At 36.4% G+C, this 20,309-nt stretch overlaps 2 protein-coding genes across 2 annotated transcripts in view; one reads left to right on the top strand and one right to left on the bottom strand.

Annotated features, from left to right (window-relative positions):
- LOC142352000 (FACT complex subunit SSRP1-like) overlaps window positions 1–18,770 on the top strand; it is a 42,288-nt gene extending 23,518 nt beyond the window's left edge. The window contains exons 12-15 of the mRNA XM_075404316.1: window positions 2,295–2,353; window positions 5,414–5,630; window positions 17,895–18,043; window positions 18,323–18,770. Of these exons, the coding sequence (XP_075260431.1) occupies window positions 2,295–2,353; window positions 5,414–5,630; window positions 17,895–18,043; window positions 18,323–18,410 (513 nt within the window). The 3' untranslated portion in view covers window positions 18,411–18,770. The remainder of the gene's footprint in view (window positions 1–2,294; window positions 2,354–5,413; window positions 5,631–17,894; window positions 18,044–18,322) is intronic.
- LOC142351986 (small ribosomal subunit protein eS25-like) overlaps window positions 1–20,309 on the bottom strand; it is a 128,917-nt gene that overhangs the window by 62,948 nt on the left and 45,660 nt on the right. The gene's annotated exons all lie outside the window — the stretch shown is intronic.

The following is a 20,309-nucleotide window of genomic DNA, read 5'->3' as shown; positions in this document are numbered from 1 at the left end:
TTTACGGCACTGAAGTCGATTTCGTATTTAATAGGCAGTCTGCGGGCTATGTTTCAGAAATTAATTCTTTTGCTGAAACAAAAGTGATTGTAAGATAATATGTTACATGGGCCGGCTGTTTAATGCTTCAATCTAGCACGCCGTAGGTCTTCGATTGGAATACTTCCCTAGTCCGATTTCTTGGCACACATAAAAAAATATATCTAGGCTACAGCGGCCTCTGATTTAAATTGCCCCACCTGTCTTTGGAGAGCAATTGGTTTGACGTTAGTTGGTTTATGTTTATTAATTGCTCTCAAACGAGGTTTAGCTTTTATCTTAGTCCGGTTGGTTTGGTATTTTTATGTGAGTTTTTGTCCTACTGATTTTCACCTTATATTTTTTTCGTCTGATCAATTGATTTTTCGTCTGATCACTCAAAAGAGAATCGACAGGTACACATGTTACCCGTTAATAGTCTCTAAGTATAGGAATCACCAAAAATGTTGAGGCGACATAAATTCATTTTGTGAAGTGGGGCTCTAACAATTTGATGTTCTCACAACTCAACCCCCAAGCCCTTCAACTCCACCCCACAACACCCCCTGTCTTCCCCTCCTGCTGATCCTTCTCCACTTCCACCCGTAATCCAGCAATCTCGGCCAACTTGGCCCTCCCACCACGGCCTCCCACCACCCAAAAAACCTCATCACAGCTCTTTTTGAAATTCAAGACCGCGTTTGTTAAATGGCCTTCAATTGATGTTGGCCATGGTTCATACAGGTCTTTTGCAGGCAATATTTTTGTGTTTTAAAGTATATTTATCAGGAAGGCCTAGTTGAACACAAGATGTTGTGAAATGATGCATTTTTTAAAGTCGCAAAACGATATCGAGGCTTTTCCTTAAAGCCTCGCTATCGCCTCGCGACTTAAAAAAGTAATTTTGAATACGTTTCTATCGATGATTTTTGACATTTAAATTTTTAACGACTTCCACTGCTTCGCAACTAAATTTGTTCGTATGTTATTTCATTTTTCACTGTTTTTTGTGGTTTTTAGGTCAATAGAATGGTTTTTAGGTCAATAGTTTTTGTCATAAGTGACTTACCTTTAAGCGCTGAAACATTAAAATCAGAAAAACTTTGATCGTTATTTGAAGGCGAATTAATAGAGTGCAACAAGCATAGGGCCCAATGCTCAGGAGGTTTATTGTTCAGTAAATTTTTTCAAATAGCGCGTAAAGAAAAGGAAATTGTTCTATTCTACACTCTTGTATACTTTTTCTTGGCTTTGTTATTTTTCTGTTGTTGGTCTCAACAGCCTTTTTCGGGGCTATTATCCTGCAATCTGGAGGCTGTTTCAAATTTTGTTGCCGTTTTTTAATTATTTTGTTTAGCACTTTAATGAGCCGATGAAATTTATCTAAGGCTAGCATATGGTTTTGGACTCGATACCATCACAAAAATGTTTCGGAGTAATAATTTCGCGAGTCCTTCGAGTAATTATTGCTAATTTTTACATTTTAAACAGTGTGTTGCACTTTTTTCCTTTACATGCCTCCTAAACATGTAGCATGTTTTCATCTGATCTGCAGGTTAAGTTTTTTTTCAAAGTGGGCAAGAAATAGCTGGTTTTGCAAGTATCAAAAAATGCAAATATAATTTCATTAAATTTGGATATTTCATTTACTGAAAAAAATTGTCTGTGAGTACATGGAGCCAATATTTTATACAAGTTTTTAGATGGCCTGTTATTTGTCAACATATTGCTTTTGAAGAAGTAAAACCCATGAATTTTTAGAGAAATTATAGTAGAAATATCTAATTTTTGTAATATAGTTCTTGCTTTAGCCTCTGACCTTTATCTGTTGATTATTTGTTAGCCTTGTCAAGGCTTAACAATCAAAACTGTTTCTATCTGTTTTCTCCGGCGGTAAAATCAACTTGGCTGCTATAAATCGCAGGGTCCGTGCATGTAATTTGCATGTAATCTGGACATCGATGTCTTGCACAGCCAATCGAATTTTTTTTAATGTTGGCAGTGCTCGTTGATGATATTATCGTCAAACATTTCGTTCCCTTCTAGTGTTTCTGAGTTGTTGTTTTACATGTCTTTCACGGACTACGACGTATTCGTTATCAATTAAAACAATTTCGCGCTTCATAATTTCAAAAATATAATTTATAAAAAAGTTGATTGAATTGTCGTTTTCATAAGAAACATGGTTCTGGAAACTTGATATTAAGTTTATACATATGTAAGAAAGGTTGTCTGTCAGTTGAAGGCCGGCAAGCGAATGATGGTGTGGGTTTTAGGTGTATCAAGACCAGGCTGCCAAACTGAAAGAGGAGTACAACGAGATCGTCAAAAACATGTAAGTTTTCTTCGGAAGAAAACCAATTTCTGCTCATCGCTGAATACGTGTCAGTTAAGACAAGACTCTACTTAGTTATGAAAACAAGTGCAGTAATGAAATTGGGGGTCACCAATGTCAAGCATTTTGCAGTGTTGGTTTCCAGACTAATCTCAAATCAGTTGCGTGTCCGAAAAGTTCGGTTATTTTCCATTATTTTACAAAAGGCGGAGAAAATTTTTATCTCTTATGTGCGCGATAAGTTCGCTTTCACGTAACATTGTTTTGAATAAAAATAACCCGGCAATTCTGTTCAATTTTAACAGCCGTGAAGCGATAGCGAGGCTGTTATTGGGCTCATTGTTGTTTGTTAGGAACCAATGTGAGTTAACGAACCGAATGTTGGGTATGGAGATCTTCTGTTTCTTGGGTGCATTTTATTTGCACCCCACCCCACATGAGAAGTTGCCATATTCTTAAATTAAGATTTACTATATAGTGACACGTGTTCTATAACTGGGGGGTGCATAATGTACGGAAATGTTCTCAGGTAAGATAGGGTTTTGCAAATACATTATGCTGCTAGATTCATGATACGCAATCAGGCAAGCAGTGTGGTTGTTTCAACCCTCATTTATTATAGCTGCGAAGCTGTAAGCTGAGCGGAGCTATATTGCGGTGCTCTTGGCTTTCTTTTGTTTCGTCGTCTGACGCTTTTTTTCGTTTAACATTTTGTTCTAGAACATTCTGTCGCTTCATGTTTTCAGTCACTCTTTCATGATTGATTCTTGCTTTTCGCGTGACCTAAATTGATCGCATTCAGGATTTATCTCTGTTGCTAAAACAAAGTTGGTTGTATTACTCTAGTGCATAAGTGACTTTTAGTGTAGTGGGTAATGCAGGCGCTGCTTAAGCGGGGAGTCGGTGGTTCGAATCTCTGCCTCGCGATAATTTTTTCCATTTCAGCATTTTGCGTGATATCTTTTTGACTTCTCTAGGCTAGTTTCTCTCTTCTCTCATTCTGCTAAAAATGAATTTGAACAGCAGTTGCTCAGCAAAAAAATTCAAAATGAACCGAGTCAGAATAAAAAATTGAAGTCAGAAATAGAAACAGGATAAACCCATAAAGCCCAATTTTAGATGCCCGCTATTTGAACGTCGTTCCTGTAAGTCTTAGTTACTATCTCTTATGCTTATTGGTAGTGATATTAGCCCCTGTAGCCTCTCTCCAAGAAACAGAAGTATGTTCACCTAAAAAATGCCATCAAAATAAATCGGACTTAAAAATGTTTTTGTACAAAAATCTTTTTTTCGATATCTTCTATTCTTTCAATCCCAATCATGCTTATTGGAATCAACGGCGGCTATTTTCCGGCAATCTGCCGGGTATGTTTCATTTTTCGTTCAAAAATCAGTAAAGGTTCAGAATTTTTTTCTGGTTCTATGATCTTCCGATGGCTTTCAACATTGAAGATAGATCAGAAATATCTGGAAGTTTTGGGGACTTTCAAGTAGTTAATTTAACCAATTGCACATTTCGTTGTGGAAATTGGGACGAAATTTGTTCTCTAAGTTGAGTTTCCTTCGTGCTCCTCGCAAAATTCGAGCCGTTAATTGTAAACACTAAGTCGCTCTATTTGCTTCATTAATGGCCGCGTTCTTTAACAGCCGCGCCCCAGAGGGCTTTTTTTGCGCCTTTTTTGTTAAAAATGTTTGTTTCGCTTTATCTGCTTTCGACGCTTTTCCAACAATTTGCGTGAATCTCTTTTAGAATAGCTATGTTTATTTCTCAAACTGTTCAATTGGCATGTAAAAAGAAGTTTTCAGCTAATCAACCTGAAATGAACGGAGTCAAAATCAAAAATGGAAGGGGATAAACCAGTAAGGCCACTTTTAGGTTTAACTTAAACTCTTAATTTTATTGGAACCTTTTTAATAGCCGCCCTCATCTTCTCAACTGGCTATTATAGCGCTCCTATTTTTTACTTCGAACTTTTTTTCTCGCTTTACCCATTTTACCGCTTTTTCGACATTTCGCGTGAAATCTTTTTGACTTCTCAAGGCTAGTTTCACTCTTCTGTCATTCTGCTCAAAGTCCTTTTAAACAGCAGCTGCTCAGCAAAGCAATTCAAAATGAAGAGAGTCAGTATTAAAAAATCAAAGTCAGAAATAGAAACGGGATGAACCCATAAAGCACATTTTTAGATGCCCGGTACTTGAACTTTGTTCTCATAAGTTTCAGTTACTATCTATAATGCTTATTGGTATTTATCTCTCAGTGAGAGGCTACAGGGTCTAGTATAAATACCTATGATGCTTATTGGTATTTATAATAGGCCCTGTAGCCTCTCACCGAGAGACAGGAGTATGTTCAATTACGAAACGACATCAAAATAAATCGCACTGAAAAATGTTTTTTATACAAAAATCAATTTTGTTTGATATTTTCTTTTCTTTCAATCCCAATAGAGTTATGGGAATCAACGGCGGCTATGTTCCGGCAATCTGCCGGGTATATTTGTAGTTAGCCTGCTGGACCCCCGCCCCTTTAGCCTCTCATTAGAAAGAGTAAGCTTATATAAAATTGACAAAGGCGATCAAAGAGTACCGTTGTGATTTCTGTTTTAAAACAAATTTTCATTTTCTTTTCTTCGCTTTATTCATTCCCAATCGGGGTCTTGAGAATCAATCGTAGCTGTTTCCGGGCAAACTGCCGGGTATGTTTCTGCTAGGAAAGAAGCAATGGTTCGCGGATTTCAACTCTTTATTGACGCCGTTCTTTTAGAAAAAATATATTCTGAGATAACTAACCACGTCTAAAATTGAAAGACTGTTCGTTGCGGTATTTCAATCTCACAAAAAACGTTCCTAGTTTGTTTAATAGCCGCCGTCAGCCTCTCAGCGGCTACTACTTAGGCGCTTTCCTTTTTTAAATTCTCTTTACCTTTTCATCACCTTTTTCAATTTACATAAGTCACTTCTGTGATTATGTACAACGATCATATACTTAAACTCACTACTAGCTGCGAAATCATCGCATTTCTAGGGTATTTTCTGAGTTGTATGATGTAATAATTTTAGGTACGGTGGCAAGGTGCCTGGTAGCAAGGGATCCAGTGGTACCAAGAAGTCTGGAGGTAGTAGTGCCTCTGCATCCAAAGTACCCTCATCACACGGTGCTCACGTGAAGAGCAAAGAGTTCATATCTGACAGCAGTGACTCATCAGGGGATGAAGGAGGCAAAAGCAAGAAGGAGAAAAAAGATACAACTGAGAAAAAAGAGGAGACCAAAAAACAGGTATTGTGTTGTCTGGATTTTTTGCAAGCCCCGAACTGCTTCCTGATTTGACTTTGTCAAGTCAGGCGATCGGCTGCCGGTAATAAAGGAGTGTCGCGATATTCATAATGAGAATTAACCAATGCTAATAAACCAAAATAAAAGCCTAAAAGGCTGCGTAACTATATGCACGTAGACAGCATTATGAAATAGAGCATGTACAGAATTCGTTTAACTGGCAAAATTGAGAGCTATAATTTCCTGACTTCTGATTTGTATCAATAGTCGCAATTATTAGTGTAACCATATCAGAGCGTGCTCATCTAATATTTTCATAGTTAAAATATGCTTGTTATGTCTGCATTGGTTACATGACAATTTACTCAATGCTATTTTACCCTACGCCATTTTACCCAACCTGCCATTTTACCTGCCATAATCCCATGTTTGGTTGTGATAGTTTCATATCAAGTCCCATGGGTCATTTAATTAATAGCCGCCCTCATCTTCTCAGCCGGCTATTATAGCGCTCCTATTTTTTTTACAATTCAAAGAATTTGAATTGTATTGGGGCGCTGTCTTTTTTTTTAAGATCTGTTCACACATTTTCATGATTTTTGAAGTCAAATTGGAGTAGCGATTTTGGTCACGCCGAAACAGGAAATGGAGCGAAAAAGCGAGTGGTTTTGCGGCGTGAATTTTTTTCGCTCAAATTTTAAAGTAGAGTGAGAAAACGGTGTTTGAACAAAAATTCAGTTTCTCTGTAGTGGTTTTTTGTTCACATGCGGCAATTTCACTGATTTTTACTGTTTTTTCGATTTTTTGGATCGGATTTTTTTCTAAATGGTTTTCCCAATCCATTCACAGCTCATTCTAGGCCTAGTTTTTTTGTTTGAATTAAATTTTCATTTCTCGCTAGTGGTTTTTTTTTGTTCACATGCGGCATTTTGACATTGATTTTTTATTTTTTTTTCTTATTTTTTGATCTGATTTTTTAAAATGGTTTTCTCAATTCACTCATAGTCCATTCTAGGTCTAGTTTTTCTGTTTAATCAATGAAAATTCTTTGAATTGTACGTCAGGACTTGTCCTGCTATGTTTTTTTACTTCGTCGAATAAAAAAATGTTTCGCTTTACCTCATTTTGGCGCTTTTTCAACATTTTGCGTGATATCTTTTTGTCTTCTCTAGGCTAGTTTCTCTCATTCTGCTAAAAGTGATTTTGAACATCAGTTGCTCAGCAAAGCAATTCAAAATGAACAGAGTCAGTATAAAAAATTGAAGTCAGAAGTAGAAACGGGATAAACCCATAAAGCCCAATTTTAGATGCCCGCTATTTAAACGTCGTTCCTATAAGTCTTAGTTACCATCTCTAATGCTTATTGGTATTGATAGTAGCCCCTGTAGCCTCTCTCTAAGAAACAGAAGTACGTTATGGTCAACTACGAAATGACATCGAAATAAATCGGACTTAAAAAATGTTTTTGTACAAAAATCTTTTTTTTTCAATATCTTCTATTCTTTCAATCCCAATCATGCTTATTGGAATCAACGGCAGCTATTTTCCGGCAATCTACCGGGTATGTTTATATAGTCGGATAAATAGTCGTTCTGGTAAATTTAGCAATAGGGTAAATTGGGTAAGTTGGCATTGGGTAAAATGGCAGGTTGGGTAAAATGGCATTGAGGAAAATGGAATTGGGTAAATTGTCCTGACACCGTCGGTATCACCTATATTTAACCATACATCTGTATATTATACGGATGTTGTTGCCTAAAAGGTAGAAGTTTTTCCAGCGATTTGATTCTTAGTTTTAATTTGGTCATGTCGACGTCGCTGTTTGTATTGTAGTATATCGGGAGTCTTTAATTTATTTCTGAATTAAGTCGTTCGATTTTTCTGAGTCGTTCGATTTTAAGTCGTATTTGACAACTCGTGAGATTCTCCAAGCGACAATTTTGTGGAGTGAGGGATTCCGCTTTTCATCTCTTGTGTGCTCTTGCGGCCATTTGCGCCTAAAGTTTGTTCATATTTTATGAAAGACATAATTTTTGAATCGAATGTTAAGGCACAGATTTCTGAGTTAAAACACGGAATTGAAGAAAATGTTATTAATAGCCGCCCTCATCTTCTCAGCCGGCTATTATAGCGCTCCTATTTTTTTTTTTACTTCGTCGAATAAAAAAATGTTTCGCTTTACCTCATTTTGCCGCCTTTTCAACATTTAGCGTGAAATCTTTTTGACTTCTCTAGGCTAGTTTCTCTCCTCTCTCATTCTGCTAAAAGTGAATTTGAACATCAGCTGCTCAGCAAAGCAATTCAAAATGAACAGAGTCAGTATAAAAATTGAAGTCAGAAATAGAAACGGGATAAACCCATAAAGCCCAATTTTAGATGCCCGCTATTTGAACGTCGTTCCTATAAGTCTTATTTACCATCTCTAATGCTTATTGTTATTGATAGTAGCCCCTGTAGCCTCTCTCTAAGAAACAGAAGTATGTTCAACTACGAAATGCCATCAAAATAAATCGGACTTAAAAAAAATGTTTTTGTACAAAATTCTTTTTTTTTCAATATCTTCTGTTATTTCAATCCCAATCATGCTTATTGGAATCAACGGCGGCTATTTTCCGGCAATCTGCCGGGTATGTTTTTCTTTTTGTGTAGCAAAGAAAAAATGAGTATCTTTAATTACTCGAAGTTTGAACGAAGTTTGAAGCAATTATTGTAGTCGTTTTTTGGCGTATTTGAGTTTTCGAGTGACTTTTTTTGTCAGTTACTTTTTGATTTTTTACTAAAGCAAGCTCTCGTGCATATTTATCTTGAGCGAAACTCAATGGGCCTCGTCATACTACTAAAACAGAATTGGTTTCATTTTTCAATTGTAATAATTTTGCAGGTCTATAACGAAGCTCATGAAAGCTACAATAGAATTGAGCTACCGTTTGAGAGTTAGAGGGTTATGTCATTTGAAAGAGTTAGAGTTTTATATTTACAGGGTTACCTTAGAGGGTTATTGATAGCCGCGAAGCGATAGCTGAGGCTATTATTGGCCTTCTCTTGGTTTTTTTCTACAATTCAAAGAATTTGAATTGTATTGGGGCGCTGTCTTTTTTAAGATATGATCTGTTCGCACATTTTCATGATTTTTGAAGTCAAATTGGAGTAGTGGTTTTGGTCACACCGAAACAGGAAATGGAGAGAAAAGCGAGTGGTTTTGCGGCGTGAATTTGTTTACTCCACTTTTAAAGCAGTAAGAAATCGGTGTTTTAACAAAAATTTGCTTTCTCGCCGGTGTTTTTGTGTTCACATGCGTCAATTTTACTTCAATTTTTACTGTTTTTATTCGATTTTTTGAATCGGATTTTTCTTCTTAATGGTTTTCCCAATCCATTTATAGTTCATTCCAGGCCTAGTTTTTTGTTTGAAACAAAATTTCTTTGTCGCTAGTGGTTATATTTGTTCACATGCGGCATTTTGACTTTGATTTTCTGTTTTTTTTTTAAATTTTTTATCTGTTTTTTTTGGACATGGTTTTCCCAATTCACTCAAAGCCCAGTTTAGGTCTAGTCTTTTGTTTAGTCTTTGAAAATTCTTTGAATTGTAAGTCAGGACTTGTCCTGCTATGTTTTTTAATTTAGTCTAGATTTTTGTTAAGGCCATATGACGTCGCAATCGCTCTAAATCTGCTTTTTGTTCATTCGTTTATGCAATTTCAACTGAATTTTGTGCGTGACGTCTTTTTCTGGCTTGTAATGATTGTTGTTCGGCGGCTTACGACCACTTTTTGTTTTTCGTGACTTTACAAACAAAAAACGAAACAAATTAACAGTTGTTTTTGTAATCAATGCTCGCACAGCGATAGCTGGGGCGATTATGGGCCTTCTTTTGGTTTTTGTTTCATCGTCAAGATTTTTGTCGCCACTTCAAATATGCACTTAGTTCATTCGCTCATGCAATTTCAATTGAAGTGCGTGCTTGACGTCATTTCTGACTCTTAGTGGAGTGAGTTTGCTTTGTTCATTCGCGTGGTTAAGTGTTTGGTCACACGTGACTTCCTCACTCTCAAAAATGACTTCCTCACTCTAAAATGGACTTTTCTTCACTTTAATTCAAAGAGATAATTTCAAGTGAATTTGTTCCACTCTTAATGAAGGTTGATTGAGAGCGGCTTATAGAGGCAGTAATAACTTATACAGATTCTTTATCAAAATATAACATCTCATCCTTTAATGAAAAGAGTATTTTTTTGGTCTGTCTTTTACTTTTTAGGGACTGCAGATCAACAAAGCTATTGCGGTTATTTTCTTGCAATCTGCCTGCTATGTTGTTTCATTGCTCTTGAATGAAGTTCATAGCATTTATCGTAAACGTGTGGGTCTTTTTTATGCAAATTTGTCGCTTGACCATTTTGCGCTGTTCTTCTAGAACATTGACTTCTCAAGTGCTTTTTCACACTTTCGTTCTTCATTTTTGAGTGATCTCTATTGCTCTCACTCCGAAGTAAAGCTTGTTGCTAAAATAAAATAGATTGCAGCATACTGACAAGAAGTGCTTGATAGCCGAGTGGACAGTGCTTTTGTTGAGGGAGCGGGAGGTTCATGGTTGAAATCCCGGCGTAGTCAACTATTTTTGCACCCATAGAGAAAAATTTATCTAGGCTACAGCCCATGAACTAAACTGCCTCGTCTCGTTCAAGAGCAATTCTTCCGACATTAGTGGGTTTATGTTTTGGTTTTTCTGAAAAATAATGTAAGATATATGGTTGAGTAAATGATGTGGTCTTGACAGGAAAAAGAGCCTGAGGTAAAGAAGGAGAAAGAGGACGAGGAGGTGGAAGAAGAAGAAGAGGAAGAGAAGAAGACTCTGAAGAGGAAGAGGGCGGCGATAGTGAGGAGGCGATAACGATAGAGGGCGGCGATAACAATAAGCATCTCTAATGCTTATTGTTATTGATAGTAGCCCCTGTAGCCTCTCTCTAAGAAACAGAAGTATGTTCAACTACGAAATGCCATCAAAATAAATCGGACTTAAAAAAAAATGTTCTTGTACAAAATTCTTTTTTTTTTCAATATCTTCTGTTATTTCAATCCCAATCATGCTTATTGGAATCAACGGCGGCTATTTTCCGGCAATCTGCCGGGTATGTTTTTCTTTTTGTGTAGCAAAGAAAAAAATGAGTATCTTTAATTACTCGAAGTTTGAACGAAGTTTGAAGCAATTATTGTAGTCGTTCTTTGGCGTATTTGAGTTTTCGAGTGACTTTTTTTTGTCAGTTACTTTTTGATTTTTTACTAAAGCAAGCTCTCGTGCATATTTATCTTGAGCAAAACTCAATGGGCCTCGTCATACTACTAAAACAGAATTGGTTTCATTTTTCAATTTTAATAATTTTGCAGGTCTATAACGAAGCTCATGAAAGCTACAATAGAATTGAGCTACCGTTTGAGAATTAGAGGGTTATGTCATTTGAAAGAGTTAGAGTTTTATATTTACAGGGTTACCTTAGAGGGTTATTGATAGCCGCGAAGCGATAGCTGAGGCTATTATTGGCCTTCTCTTGGTTTTTTTCTACAATTCAAAGAATTTGAATTGTATTGGGGCGCTGTCTTTTTTAAGATATGATCTGTTCGCACATTTTCATGATTTTTGAAGTCAAATTGGAGTAGTGGTTTTGGTCACACCGAAACAGGAAATGGAGAGAAAAGCGAGTGGTTTTGCGGCGTGAATTTGTTTACTCCACTTTTAAAGCAGTAAGAAATCGGTGTTTTAACAAAAATTTGCTTTCTCGCCGGTGTTTTTGTGTTCACATGCGTCAATTTTACTTCAATTTTTACTGTTTTTATTCGATTTTTTGAATCGGATTTTTCTTCTTAATGGTTTTCCCAATCCATTTATAGTTCATTCCAGGCCTAGTTTTTTGTTTGAAACAAAATTTCTTTGTCGCTAGTGGTTATATTTGTTCACATGCGGCATTTTGACTTTGATTTTCTGTTTTTTTTTTAAATTTTTTATCTGTTTTTTTTTGGACATGGTTTTCCCAATTCACTCAAAGCCCAGTTTAGGTCTAGTCTTTTGTTTAGTCTTCGAAAATTCTTTGAATTGTAAGTCAGGACTTGTCCTGCTATGTTTTTTAATTTAGTCTAGATTTTTGTTAAGGCCATATGACGTCGCAATCGCTCTAAATCTGCTTTTTGTTCATTCGTTTATGCAATTTCAACTGAATTTTGTGCGTGACGTCTTTTTCTGGCTTGTAATGATTGTTGTTCGGCGGCTTACGACCACTTTTTGTTTTTCGTGACTTTACAAACAAAAAACGAAACAAATTAACAGTTGTTTTTGTAATCAATGCTCGCACAGCGATAGCTGGGGCGATTATGGGCCTTCTTTTGGTTTTTGTTTCATCGTCAAGATTTTTGTCGCCACTTCAAATATGCACTTAGTTCATTCGCTCATGCAATTTCAATTGAAGTGCGTGCTTGACGTCATTTCTGACTCTTAGTGGAGTGAGTTTGCTTTGTTCATTCGCGTGGTTAAGTGTTTGGTCACACGTGACTTCCTCACTCTCAAAAATGACTTCCTCACTCTAAAATGGACTTTTCTTCACTTTAATTCAAAGAGATAATTTCAAGTGAATTTGTTCCACTCTTAATGAAGGTTGATTGAGAGCGGCTTATAGAGGCAGTAATAACTTATACAGATTCTTTATCAAAATATAACATCTCATCCTTTAATGAAAAGAGTATTTTTTTGGTCTGTCTTTTACTTTTTAGGGACTGCAGATCAACAAAGCTATTGCGGTTATTTTCTTGCAATCTGCCTGCTATGTTGTTTCATTGCTCTTGAATGAAGTTCATAGCATTTATCGTAAACGTGTGGGTCTTTTTTATGCAAATTTGTCGCTTGACCATTTTGCGCTGTTCTTCTAGAACATTGACTTCTCAAGTGCTTTTTCACACTTTCGTTCTTCATTTTTGAGTGATCTCTATTGCTCTCACTCCGAAGTAAAGCTTGTTGCTAAAATAAAATAGATTGCAGCATACTGACAAGAAGTGCTTGATAGCCGAGTGGACAGTGCTTTTGTTGAGGGAGCGGGAGGTTCATGGTTGAAATCCCGGCGTAGTCAACTATTTTTGCACCCATAGAGAAAAATTTATCTAGGCTACAGCCCATGAACTAAACTGCCTCGTCTCGTTCAAGAGCAATTCTTCCGACATTAGTGGGTTTATGTTTTGGTTTTTCTGAAAAATAATGTAAGATATATGGTTGAGTAAATGATGTGGTCTTGACAGGAAAAAGAGCCTGAGGTAAAGAAGGAGAAAGAGGACGAGGAGGTGGAAGAAGAAGAAGAGGAAGAGAAGAAGACTCTGAAGAGGAAGAGGGCGGCGATAGTGAGGAGGCGATAACGATAGAGGGCGGCGATAACAATAAGCATCTCTAATGCTTATTGTTATTGATAGTAGCCCCTGTAGCCTCTCTCTAAGAAACAGAAGTATGTTCAACTACGAAATGCCATCAAAATAAATCGGACTTAAAAAAAATGTTCTTGTACAAAATTCTTTTTTTTTTCAATATCTTCTGTTATTTCAATCCCAATCATGCTTATTGGAATCAACGGCGGCTATTTTCCGGCAATCTGCCGGGTATGTTTTTCTTTTTGTGTAGCAAAGAAAAAAATGAGTATCTTTAATTACTCGAAGTTTGAACGAAGTTTGAAGCAATTATTGTAGTCGTTTTTTGGCGTATTTGAGTTTTCGAGTGACTTTTTTTTGTCAGTTACTTTTTGATTTTTTACTAAAGCAAGCTCTCGTGCATATTTATCTTGAGCAAAACTCAATGGGCGTCGTCATACTACTAAAACAGAATTGGTTTCATTTTTCAATTTTAATAATTTTGCAGGTCTATAACGAAGCTCATGAAAGCTACAATAGAATTGAGCTACCGTTTGAGAGTTAGAGGGTTATGTCATTTGAAAGAGTTAGAGTTTTATATTTACAGGGTTACCTTAGAGGGTTATTGATAGCCGCGAAGCGATAGCTGAGGCTATTATTGGCCTTCTCTTGGTTTTTTTCTACAATTCAAAGAATTTGAATTGTATTGGGGCGCTGTCTTTTTTAAGATATGATCTGTTTGCACATTTTCATGATTTTTGAAGTCAAATTGGAGTAGTGGTTTTGGTTACACCGAAACAGGAAATGGAGAGAAAAGCGAGTGGTTTTGCGGCGTGAATTTGTTTACTCCACTTTTAAAGCAGTAAGAAATCGGTGTTTTAACAAAAATTTGCTTTCTCGCCGGTGTTTTTTTGTGTTCACATGCGTCAATTTTACTTCAATTTTTACTGTTTTTATTCGATTTTTTGAATCGGATTTTTCTTCTTAATGGTTTTCCCAATCCATTTATAGTTCATTCCAGGCCTAGTTTTTTGTTTGAAACAAAATTTCTTTGTCGCTAGTGGTTATATTTGTTCACATGCGGCATTTTGACTTTGATTTTCTGTTTTTTTTAAATTTTTTATCTGTTTTTTTTGGACATGGTTTTCCCAATTCACTCAAAGCCCAGTTTAGGTCTAGTCTTTGTTTAGTCTTTGAAAATTCTTTGAATTGTAAGTCAGGACTTGTCCTGCTATGTTTTTTAATTTAGTCTAGATTTTTGTTAAGGCCATATGACGTCGCAATCGCTCTAAATCTGCTTTTTGTTCATTCGTTTATGCAATTTCAACTGAATTTTGTGCGTGACGTCTTTTTCTGGCTTGTAATGATTGTTGTTCGGCGGCTTACGACCACTTTTTGTTTTTCGTGACTTTACAAACAAAAAACGAAACAAATTAACAGTTGTTTTTGTAATCAATGCTCGCACAGCGATAGCTGGGGCGATTATGGGCCTTCTTTTGGTTTTTGTTTCATCGTCAAGATTTTTGTCGCCACTTCAAATATGCACTTAGTTCATTCGCTCATGCAATTTCAATTGAAGTGCGTGCTTGACGTCATTTCTGACTCTTAGTGGAGTGAGTTTGCTTTGTTCATTCGCGTGGTTAAGTGTTTGGTCACACGTGACTTCCTCACTCTCAAAAATGACTTCCTCACTCTAAAATGGACTTTTCTTCACTTTAATTCAAAGAGATAATTTCAAGTGAATTTGTTCCACTCTTAATGAAGGTTGATTGAGAGCGGCTTATAGAGGCAGTAATAACTTATACAGATTCTTAATCAAAATATAACATCTCATCCTTTAATGAAAAGAGTATTTTTTTGGTCTGTCTTTTACTTTTTAGGGACTGCAGATCAACAAAGCTATTGCGGTTATTTTCTTGCAATCTGCCAGCTATGTTGTTTCATTGCTCTTGAATGAAGTTCATAGCATTTATCGTAAACGTGTGGGTCTTTTTTATGCAAATTTGTCGCTTGACCATTTTGCGCTGTTCTTCTAGAACATTGACTTCTCAAGTGCTTTTTCATGCTTTCGTTCTTCATTTTTGAGTGATCTCTATTGCTCTCACTCCGAAGTAAAGCTTGTTGCTAAAATAAAATAGATTGCAGCATACTGACAAGAAGTGCTTGATAGCCGAGTGGACAGTGCTTTTGTTGAGGGAGCGGGAGGTTCATGGTTGAAATCCCGGCGTAGTCAACTATTTTTGCACCCATAGAGAAAAATTTATCTAGGCTACAGCCCATGAACTAAACTGCCTCGTCTCGTTCAAGAGCAATTCTTCCGACATTAGTGGGTTTATGTTTTGGTTTTTCTGAAAAATAATGTAAGATATATGGTTGAGTAAATGATGTCTTGACAGGAAAAAGAGCCTGAGGTAAAGAAGGAGAAAGAGGACGAGGAGGTGGAAGAAGAAGAAGAGGAAGAGAAGAAGACTCTGAAGAGGAAGAGGGCGGCGATAGTGAGGAGGCGATAACGATAGAGGGCGGCGATAACAATAAGCATCTCTAATGCTTATTGTTATTGATAGTAGCCCCTGTAGCCTCTCTCTAAGAAACAGAAGTATGTTCAACTACGAAATGCCATCAAAATAAATCGGACTTAAAAAAAATGTTCTTGTACAAAATTCTTTTTTTTTCAATATCTTCTGTTATTTCAATCCCAATCATGCTTATTGGAATCAACGGCGGCTATTTTCCGGCAATCTGCCGGGTATGTTTTTCTTTTTGTGTAGCAAAGAAAAAAATGAGTATCTTTAATTAATCGAAGTTTGAACGAAGTTTGAAGCAATTATTGTAGTCGTTTTTTGGCGTATTTGAGTTTTCGAGTGACTTTTTTTTGTCAGTTACTTTTTGATTTTTTACTAAAGCAAGCTCTCGTGCATATTTATCTTGAGCAAAACTCAATGGGCCTCGTCATACTACTAAAACAGAATTGGTTTCATTTTTCAATTTTAATAATTTTGCAGGTCTGTAACGAAGCTCATGAAAGCTACAATAGAATTGAGCTACCGTTTGAGAGTTAGAGGGTTATGTCGTTTGAAAGAGTTAGAGTTTTATATTTACAGGGTTACCTTAGAGGGTTATTGATAGCCGCGAAGCGATAGCTGAGGCTATTATTGGCCTTCTCTTGGGTTTTTTTCAACAATTCAAAGAATTTGAATTGTATTGGGGCGCTGTCTTTTTTAAGATATGATCTGTTTGCACATTTTCATGATTTTTGAAGTCAAATTGGAGTAGTGGTTTTGGTTACACCGAAACAGGAAATGGAGAGAAAAGCGAGTGGTTTTGCGGCGTGAATTTGTTTACTCCACTTTTAAAGCAGTAAGAAATCGGTGTTTTAACAAAAATTTGCTTTCTCGCCGGTGTTTTTTGTGTTCACATGCGTCAATTTTACTTCAATTTTTACTGTTTTTATTCGATTTTTTGAATCGGATTTTTCTTAATGGTTTTCCCAATCCATTTATAGTTCATTCCAGGCCTAGTTTTTTGTTTGAAACAAAATTTCTTTGTCGCTAGTGGTTATATTTGTTCACATGCGGCATTTTGACTTTGATTTTCTGTTTTTTTTTTTAAATTTTTTATCTGTTTTTTTTGGACATGGTTTTCCCAATTCACTCAAAGCCCAGTTTAGGTCTAGTCTTTTGTTTAGTCTTTGAAAATTCTTTGAATTGTAAGTCAGGACTTGTCCTGCTATGTTTTTTAATTTAGTCTAGATTTTTGTTGAGGCCATATGACGTCGCAATCGCTCTAAATCTGCTTTTTGTTCATTCGTTTATGCAATTTCAACTGAATTTTGTGCGTGACGTCTTTTTCTGGCTTGTAATGATTCTTGTTCGGCGGCTTACGACCACTTTTTGTTTTTCGTGACTTTACAAACAAAAAATGAAAAAAATTAACAGTTGTTTTTGTAATCAATGCTCGCACAGCGATAGCTGGGGCGATTATGGGCCTTCTTTTGGTTTTTGTTTCATCGTCAAGAATTTTGTCGCCACTTCAAATATGCACTTAGTTCATTCGCTCATGCAATTTCAATTGAAGTGCGTGCTTGACGTCATTTCTGACTCTTAGTGGAGTGAGTTTGCTTTGTTCATTCGCGTGGTTAAGTGTTTGGTCACACGTGACTTCCTCACTCTCAAAAATGACTTCCTCACTCTAAAATGGACTTTTCTTCACTTTAATTCAAAGAGATAATTTCAAGTGAATTTGTTCCACTCTTAATGAAGGTTGATTGAGAGCGGCTTATAGAGGCAGTAATAACTTATACAGATTCTTTATCAAAATATAACATCTCATCCTTTAATGAAAAGAGTATTTTTTTGGTCTGTCTTTTACTTTTTAGGGACTGCAGATCAACAAAGCTATTGCGGTTATTTTCTTGCAATCTGCCAGCTATGTTGTTTCATTGCTCTTGAATGAAGTTCATAGCATTTATCGTAAACGTGTGGGTCTTTTTTATGCAAATTTGTCGCTTGACCATTTTGCGCTTTTCTTCTAGAACATTGACTTCTCAAGTGCTTTTTCACGCTTTCGTTCTTCATTTTTGAGTGATCTCTATTGCTCTCACTCCGAAGTAAAGCTTGTTGCTAAAATAAAATAGATTGCAGCATACTGACAAGAAGTGCTTGATAGCCGAGTGGACAGTGCTTTTGTTGAGGGAGCGGGAGGTTCATGGTTGAAATCCCGGCGTAGTCAACTATTTTTGCACCCATAGAGAAAAATTTATCTAGGCTACAGCCCATGAACTAAACTGCCTCGTCTCGTTCAAGAGCAATTCTTCCGACATTAGTGGGTTTATGTTTTGGTTTTTCTGAAAAATAATGTAAGATATATGGTTGAGTAAATGATTTGGTCTTGACAGGAAAAAGAGCCTGAGGTAAAGAAGGAGAAAGAAGACGAGGAGGTGGAAGAAGAAGAAGAGGAAGAGGAAGAAGAAGACTCTGAAGAGGAAGAGGGCGGCGATAGTGAGGAGGAGGAAGGTGCATCCGCTCCAGCCACCAAATCCACCAGGTAATTACAGACATTTCAGAAAAGAGCTGGCCAGGTCTAAACATGGCTGCGTTTTTCATTTTATTTCCATTGAGTGCTATGTTCATGACATGAGTGAATGCTACGAATTCAGAATTGTTAGCAATCACAAGTTGCAAAACTTCCGCTTTCCCACCAACTTAAAATTGGTGTTCACATCCCGATTGGACTAATATGTAGATCAATACGATCGGATCCAAGACGACAAGTAGGAACTTAAATTTGCAACTCGAAAATTGGTGTAACTTATTGATGATGTAGGTCCACGCGAGGAAGGGGTGGAGATGAACCATTGGCAACTGGACTCCCTGAAGATGGTGAGGAAGAGGAAGAAGAACTTAGTGAGTGACAAGATTGACAGATGCAATGCAATAAACTCAATATGCATACTGCAACTTGTCTCTGACACTACCTGGAAGAATCTTTTGAACTAGAATAGAAAACTACTTGTTATGTATTGATGTTTGATTGAATGATTTAAACTTGAAAGAATCAATTTGCTGTTAATTAGATTTTGTCAATTTATCACGATGGTTGTCAAGTAACAGCGGAGGTGTATGTTCGTGCCGAAATTGTACTTTAATGATGATCAAATATCCCAGCTCATTCTGTGTTTGAGTACTGTGAGATAAAGTTTTCATTGATTTTAATTTTTATTGAGATTTGTTCTCAATAATTACAGCGTCCTAATTTAATTTTGTTGTTTAAATCATTTTCCTTGCTCTCGAACGAAGCTGAAAGCAATTACTTCAGCCTTTTTTAATAGCTGTAAGCTGAGCGGAGCTATATTGCGGTGCTCTTGGTTTTTTACAATTCAAAGAATTTGAATTCTATTGGGATGCTGTATTTTTTTTAAGATCTGTTCACACACTTTCATGATTTCTGAAGTCAAATTGTAGTGATTTTGGTCACGCCGAAACAGTAAATGGAGCGAAAAAGCGAGTGGTTTCGCAGCGTGAAATTTTTTTGCTCTAATTCTAACGTAGAGTGAGAAAATGCTGTTCGAACAAAAATTCGGTTTCTCGCTAGTGGTTTTTTGTTCACATGCGGCAATTTCACTTCGATTGTTACTGTTTTTTCGATTTTTGGATCCGATTTTTTTTCTAAATGGTTTTTCCATTCCATTCATAGTTCATTCCAGGCCTAGTTTTTTGTTTCGAACAAATTTCCATTCCTCGCTAGTGGTTTTTTGTCCGCATGCGCCTTTTTGACATTGATTTTCTGTTTTTTTTTTAAATTTATCTGATTTTTTTTCGAAATGGTTTTCCCAATTCACTCATAATCAGTTCTGAATATAGTTTTCTGTTTAGTCAATGAAAATTCTTTGAATTGTACTTCAGGACTTGTCCTGCTATGTTTTTTACAATGCAAAGAATTTGAATTGTATTGGGGCGCTGTCTTTTTTTTAAGAGCTGTTCACACATTTTCATGATTCTGAAGTCAAATTGGAGTAGTGATTTTGGTCACACCGAAACAGGAAATGGTGCGAAAAAGCAAGTGATTTTGCGGCGTGAATTTTTTTCGCTCTATTTCTAAAGTAGAGTGAGAAAACGGTGTTTGAACAAAAATTCGGTTTCTCGCTTGTAGTTTTTTGTTCACATGCGGCAATTTCACTTTGATTTTTTGGATCCGAATTTCTTCTAAATGGTTTTTCCATTCCATTCATAGTTCATTCCAGGCCTAGTTTTTTGTTTCATTCAAATTTCGATTCCTCGCTAGTGGTTTTTTGTCCGCATGCGCCATTTTGACATTGATTTTCTGTTTTTATTTTTTTTTAATCTGATTTTTTTTAAACGGTTTTCCCAATTCACTCATAGTCAGTTCTGAATTTAGTTTTCTGTTTATTCAATGAAAATTCTTTGAAGTGTACTTCAGGACTTGTCCTGCTATGTTTTCTACAATGCAAAAAATTTGAATTGTATTGGGGCGCTCTCTTTTGTTTAAGATCTGTTCACACATTTTCATGATTCTGAAGTCAAATTGGAGTAATGATTTTGGTCTCACCGAAACAGGAAAAGGTGCGAAAAAGCAAGTGATTTTGCGGCGTGAATTTTTTTCGCTCTGTTTCTAAAGTAGAGTGAGAAAACGGTGTTTGAACAAAAATTCGGTTTCTCGCTAGTGGTTTTTTGTTCACATGCGGCAATTTCACTTCGATTGTTACTGTTTTTTCGATTTTTGGATCCGATTTTTTTTCTAAATGGTTTTTCCATTCCATTCATAGTTCACTCTAGGCCTCGTTTTTTGTTTC

This window comes from Convolutriloba macropyga, chromosome 13 (genome assembly GCF_964194025.1).
Source record: "Convolutriloba macropyga chromosome 13, txConMacr16.3, whole genome shotgun sequence".
Taxonomy (NCBI): Eukaryota; Metazoa; Xenacoelomorpha; order Acoela; family Convolutidae; genus Convolutriloba; species Convolutriloba macropyga.
The sequence above is the reverse complement of the archived record's forward strand: the minus strand, read 5'-3'. Positions and strand labels throughout refer to the sequence as shown.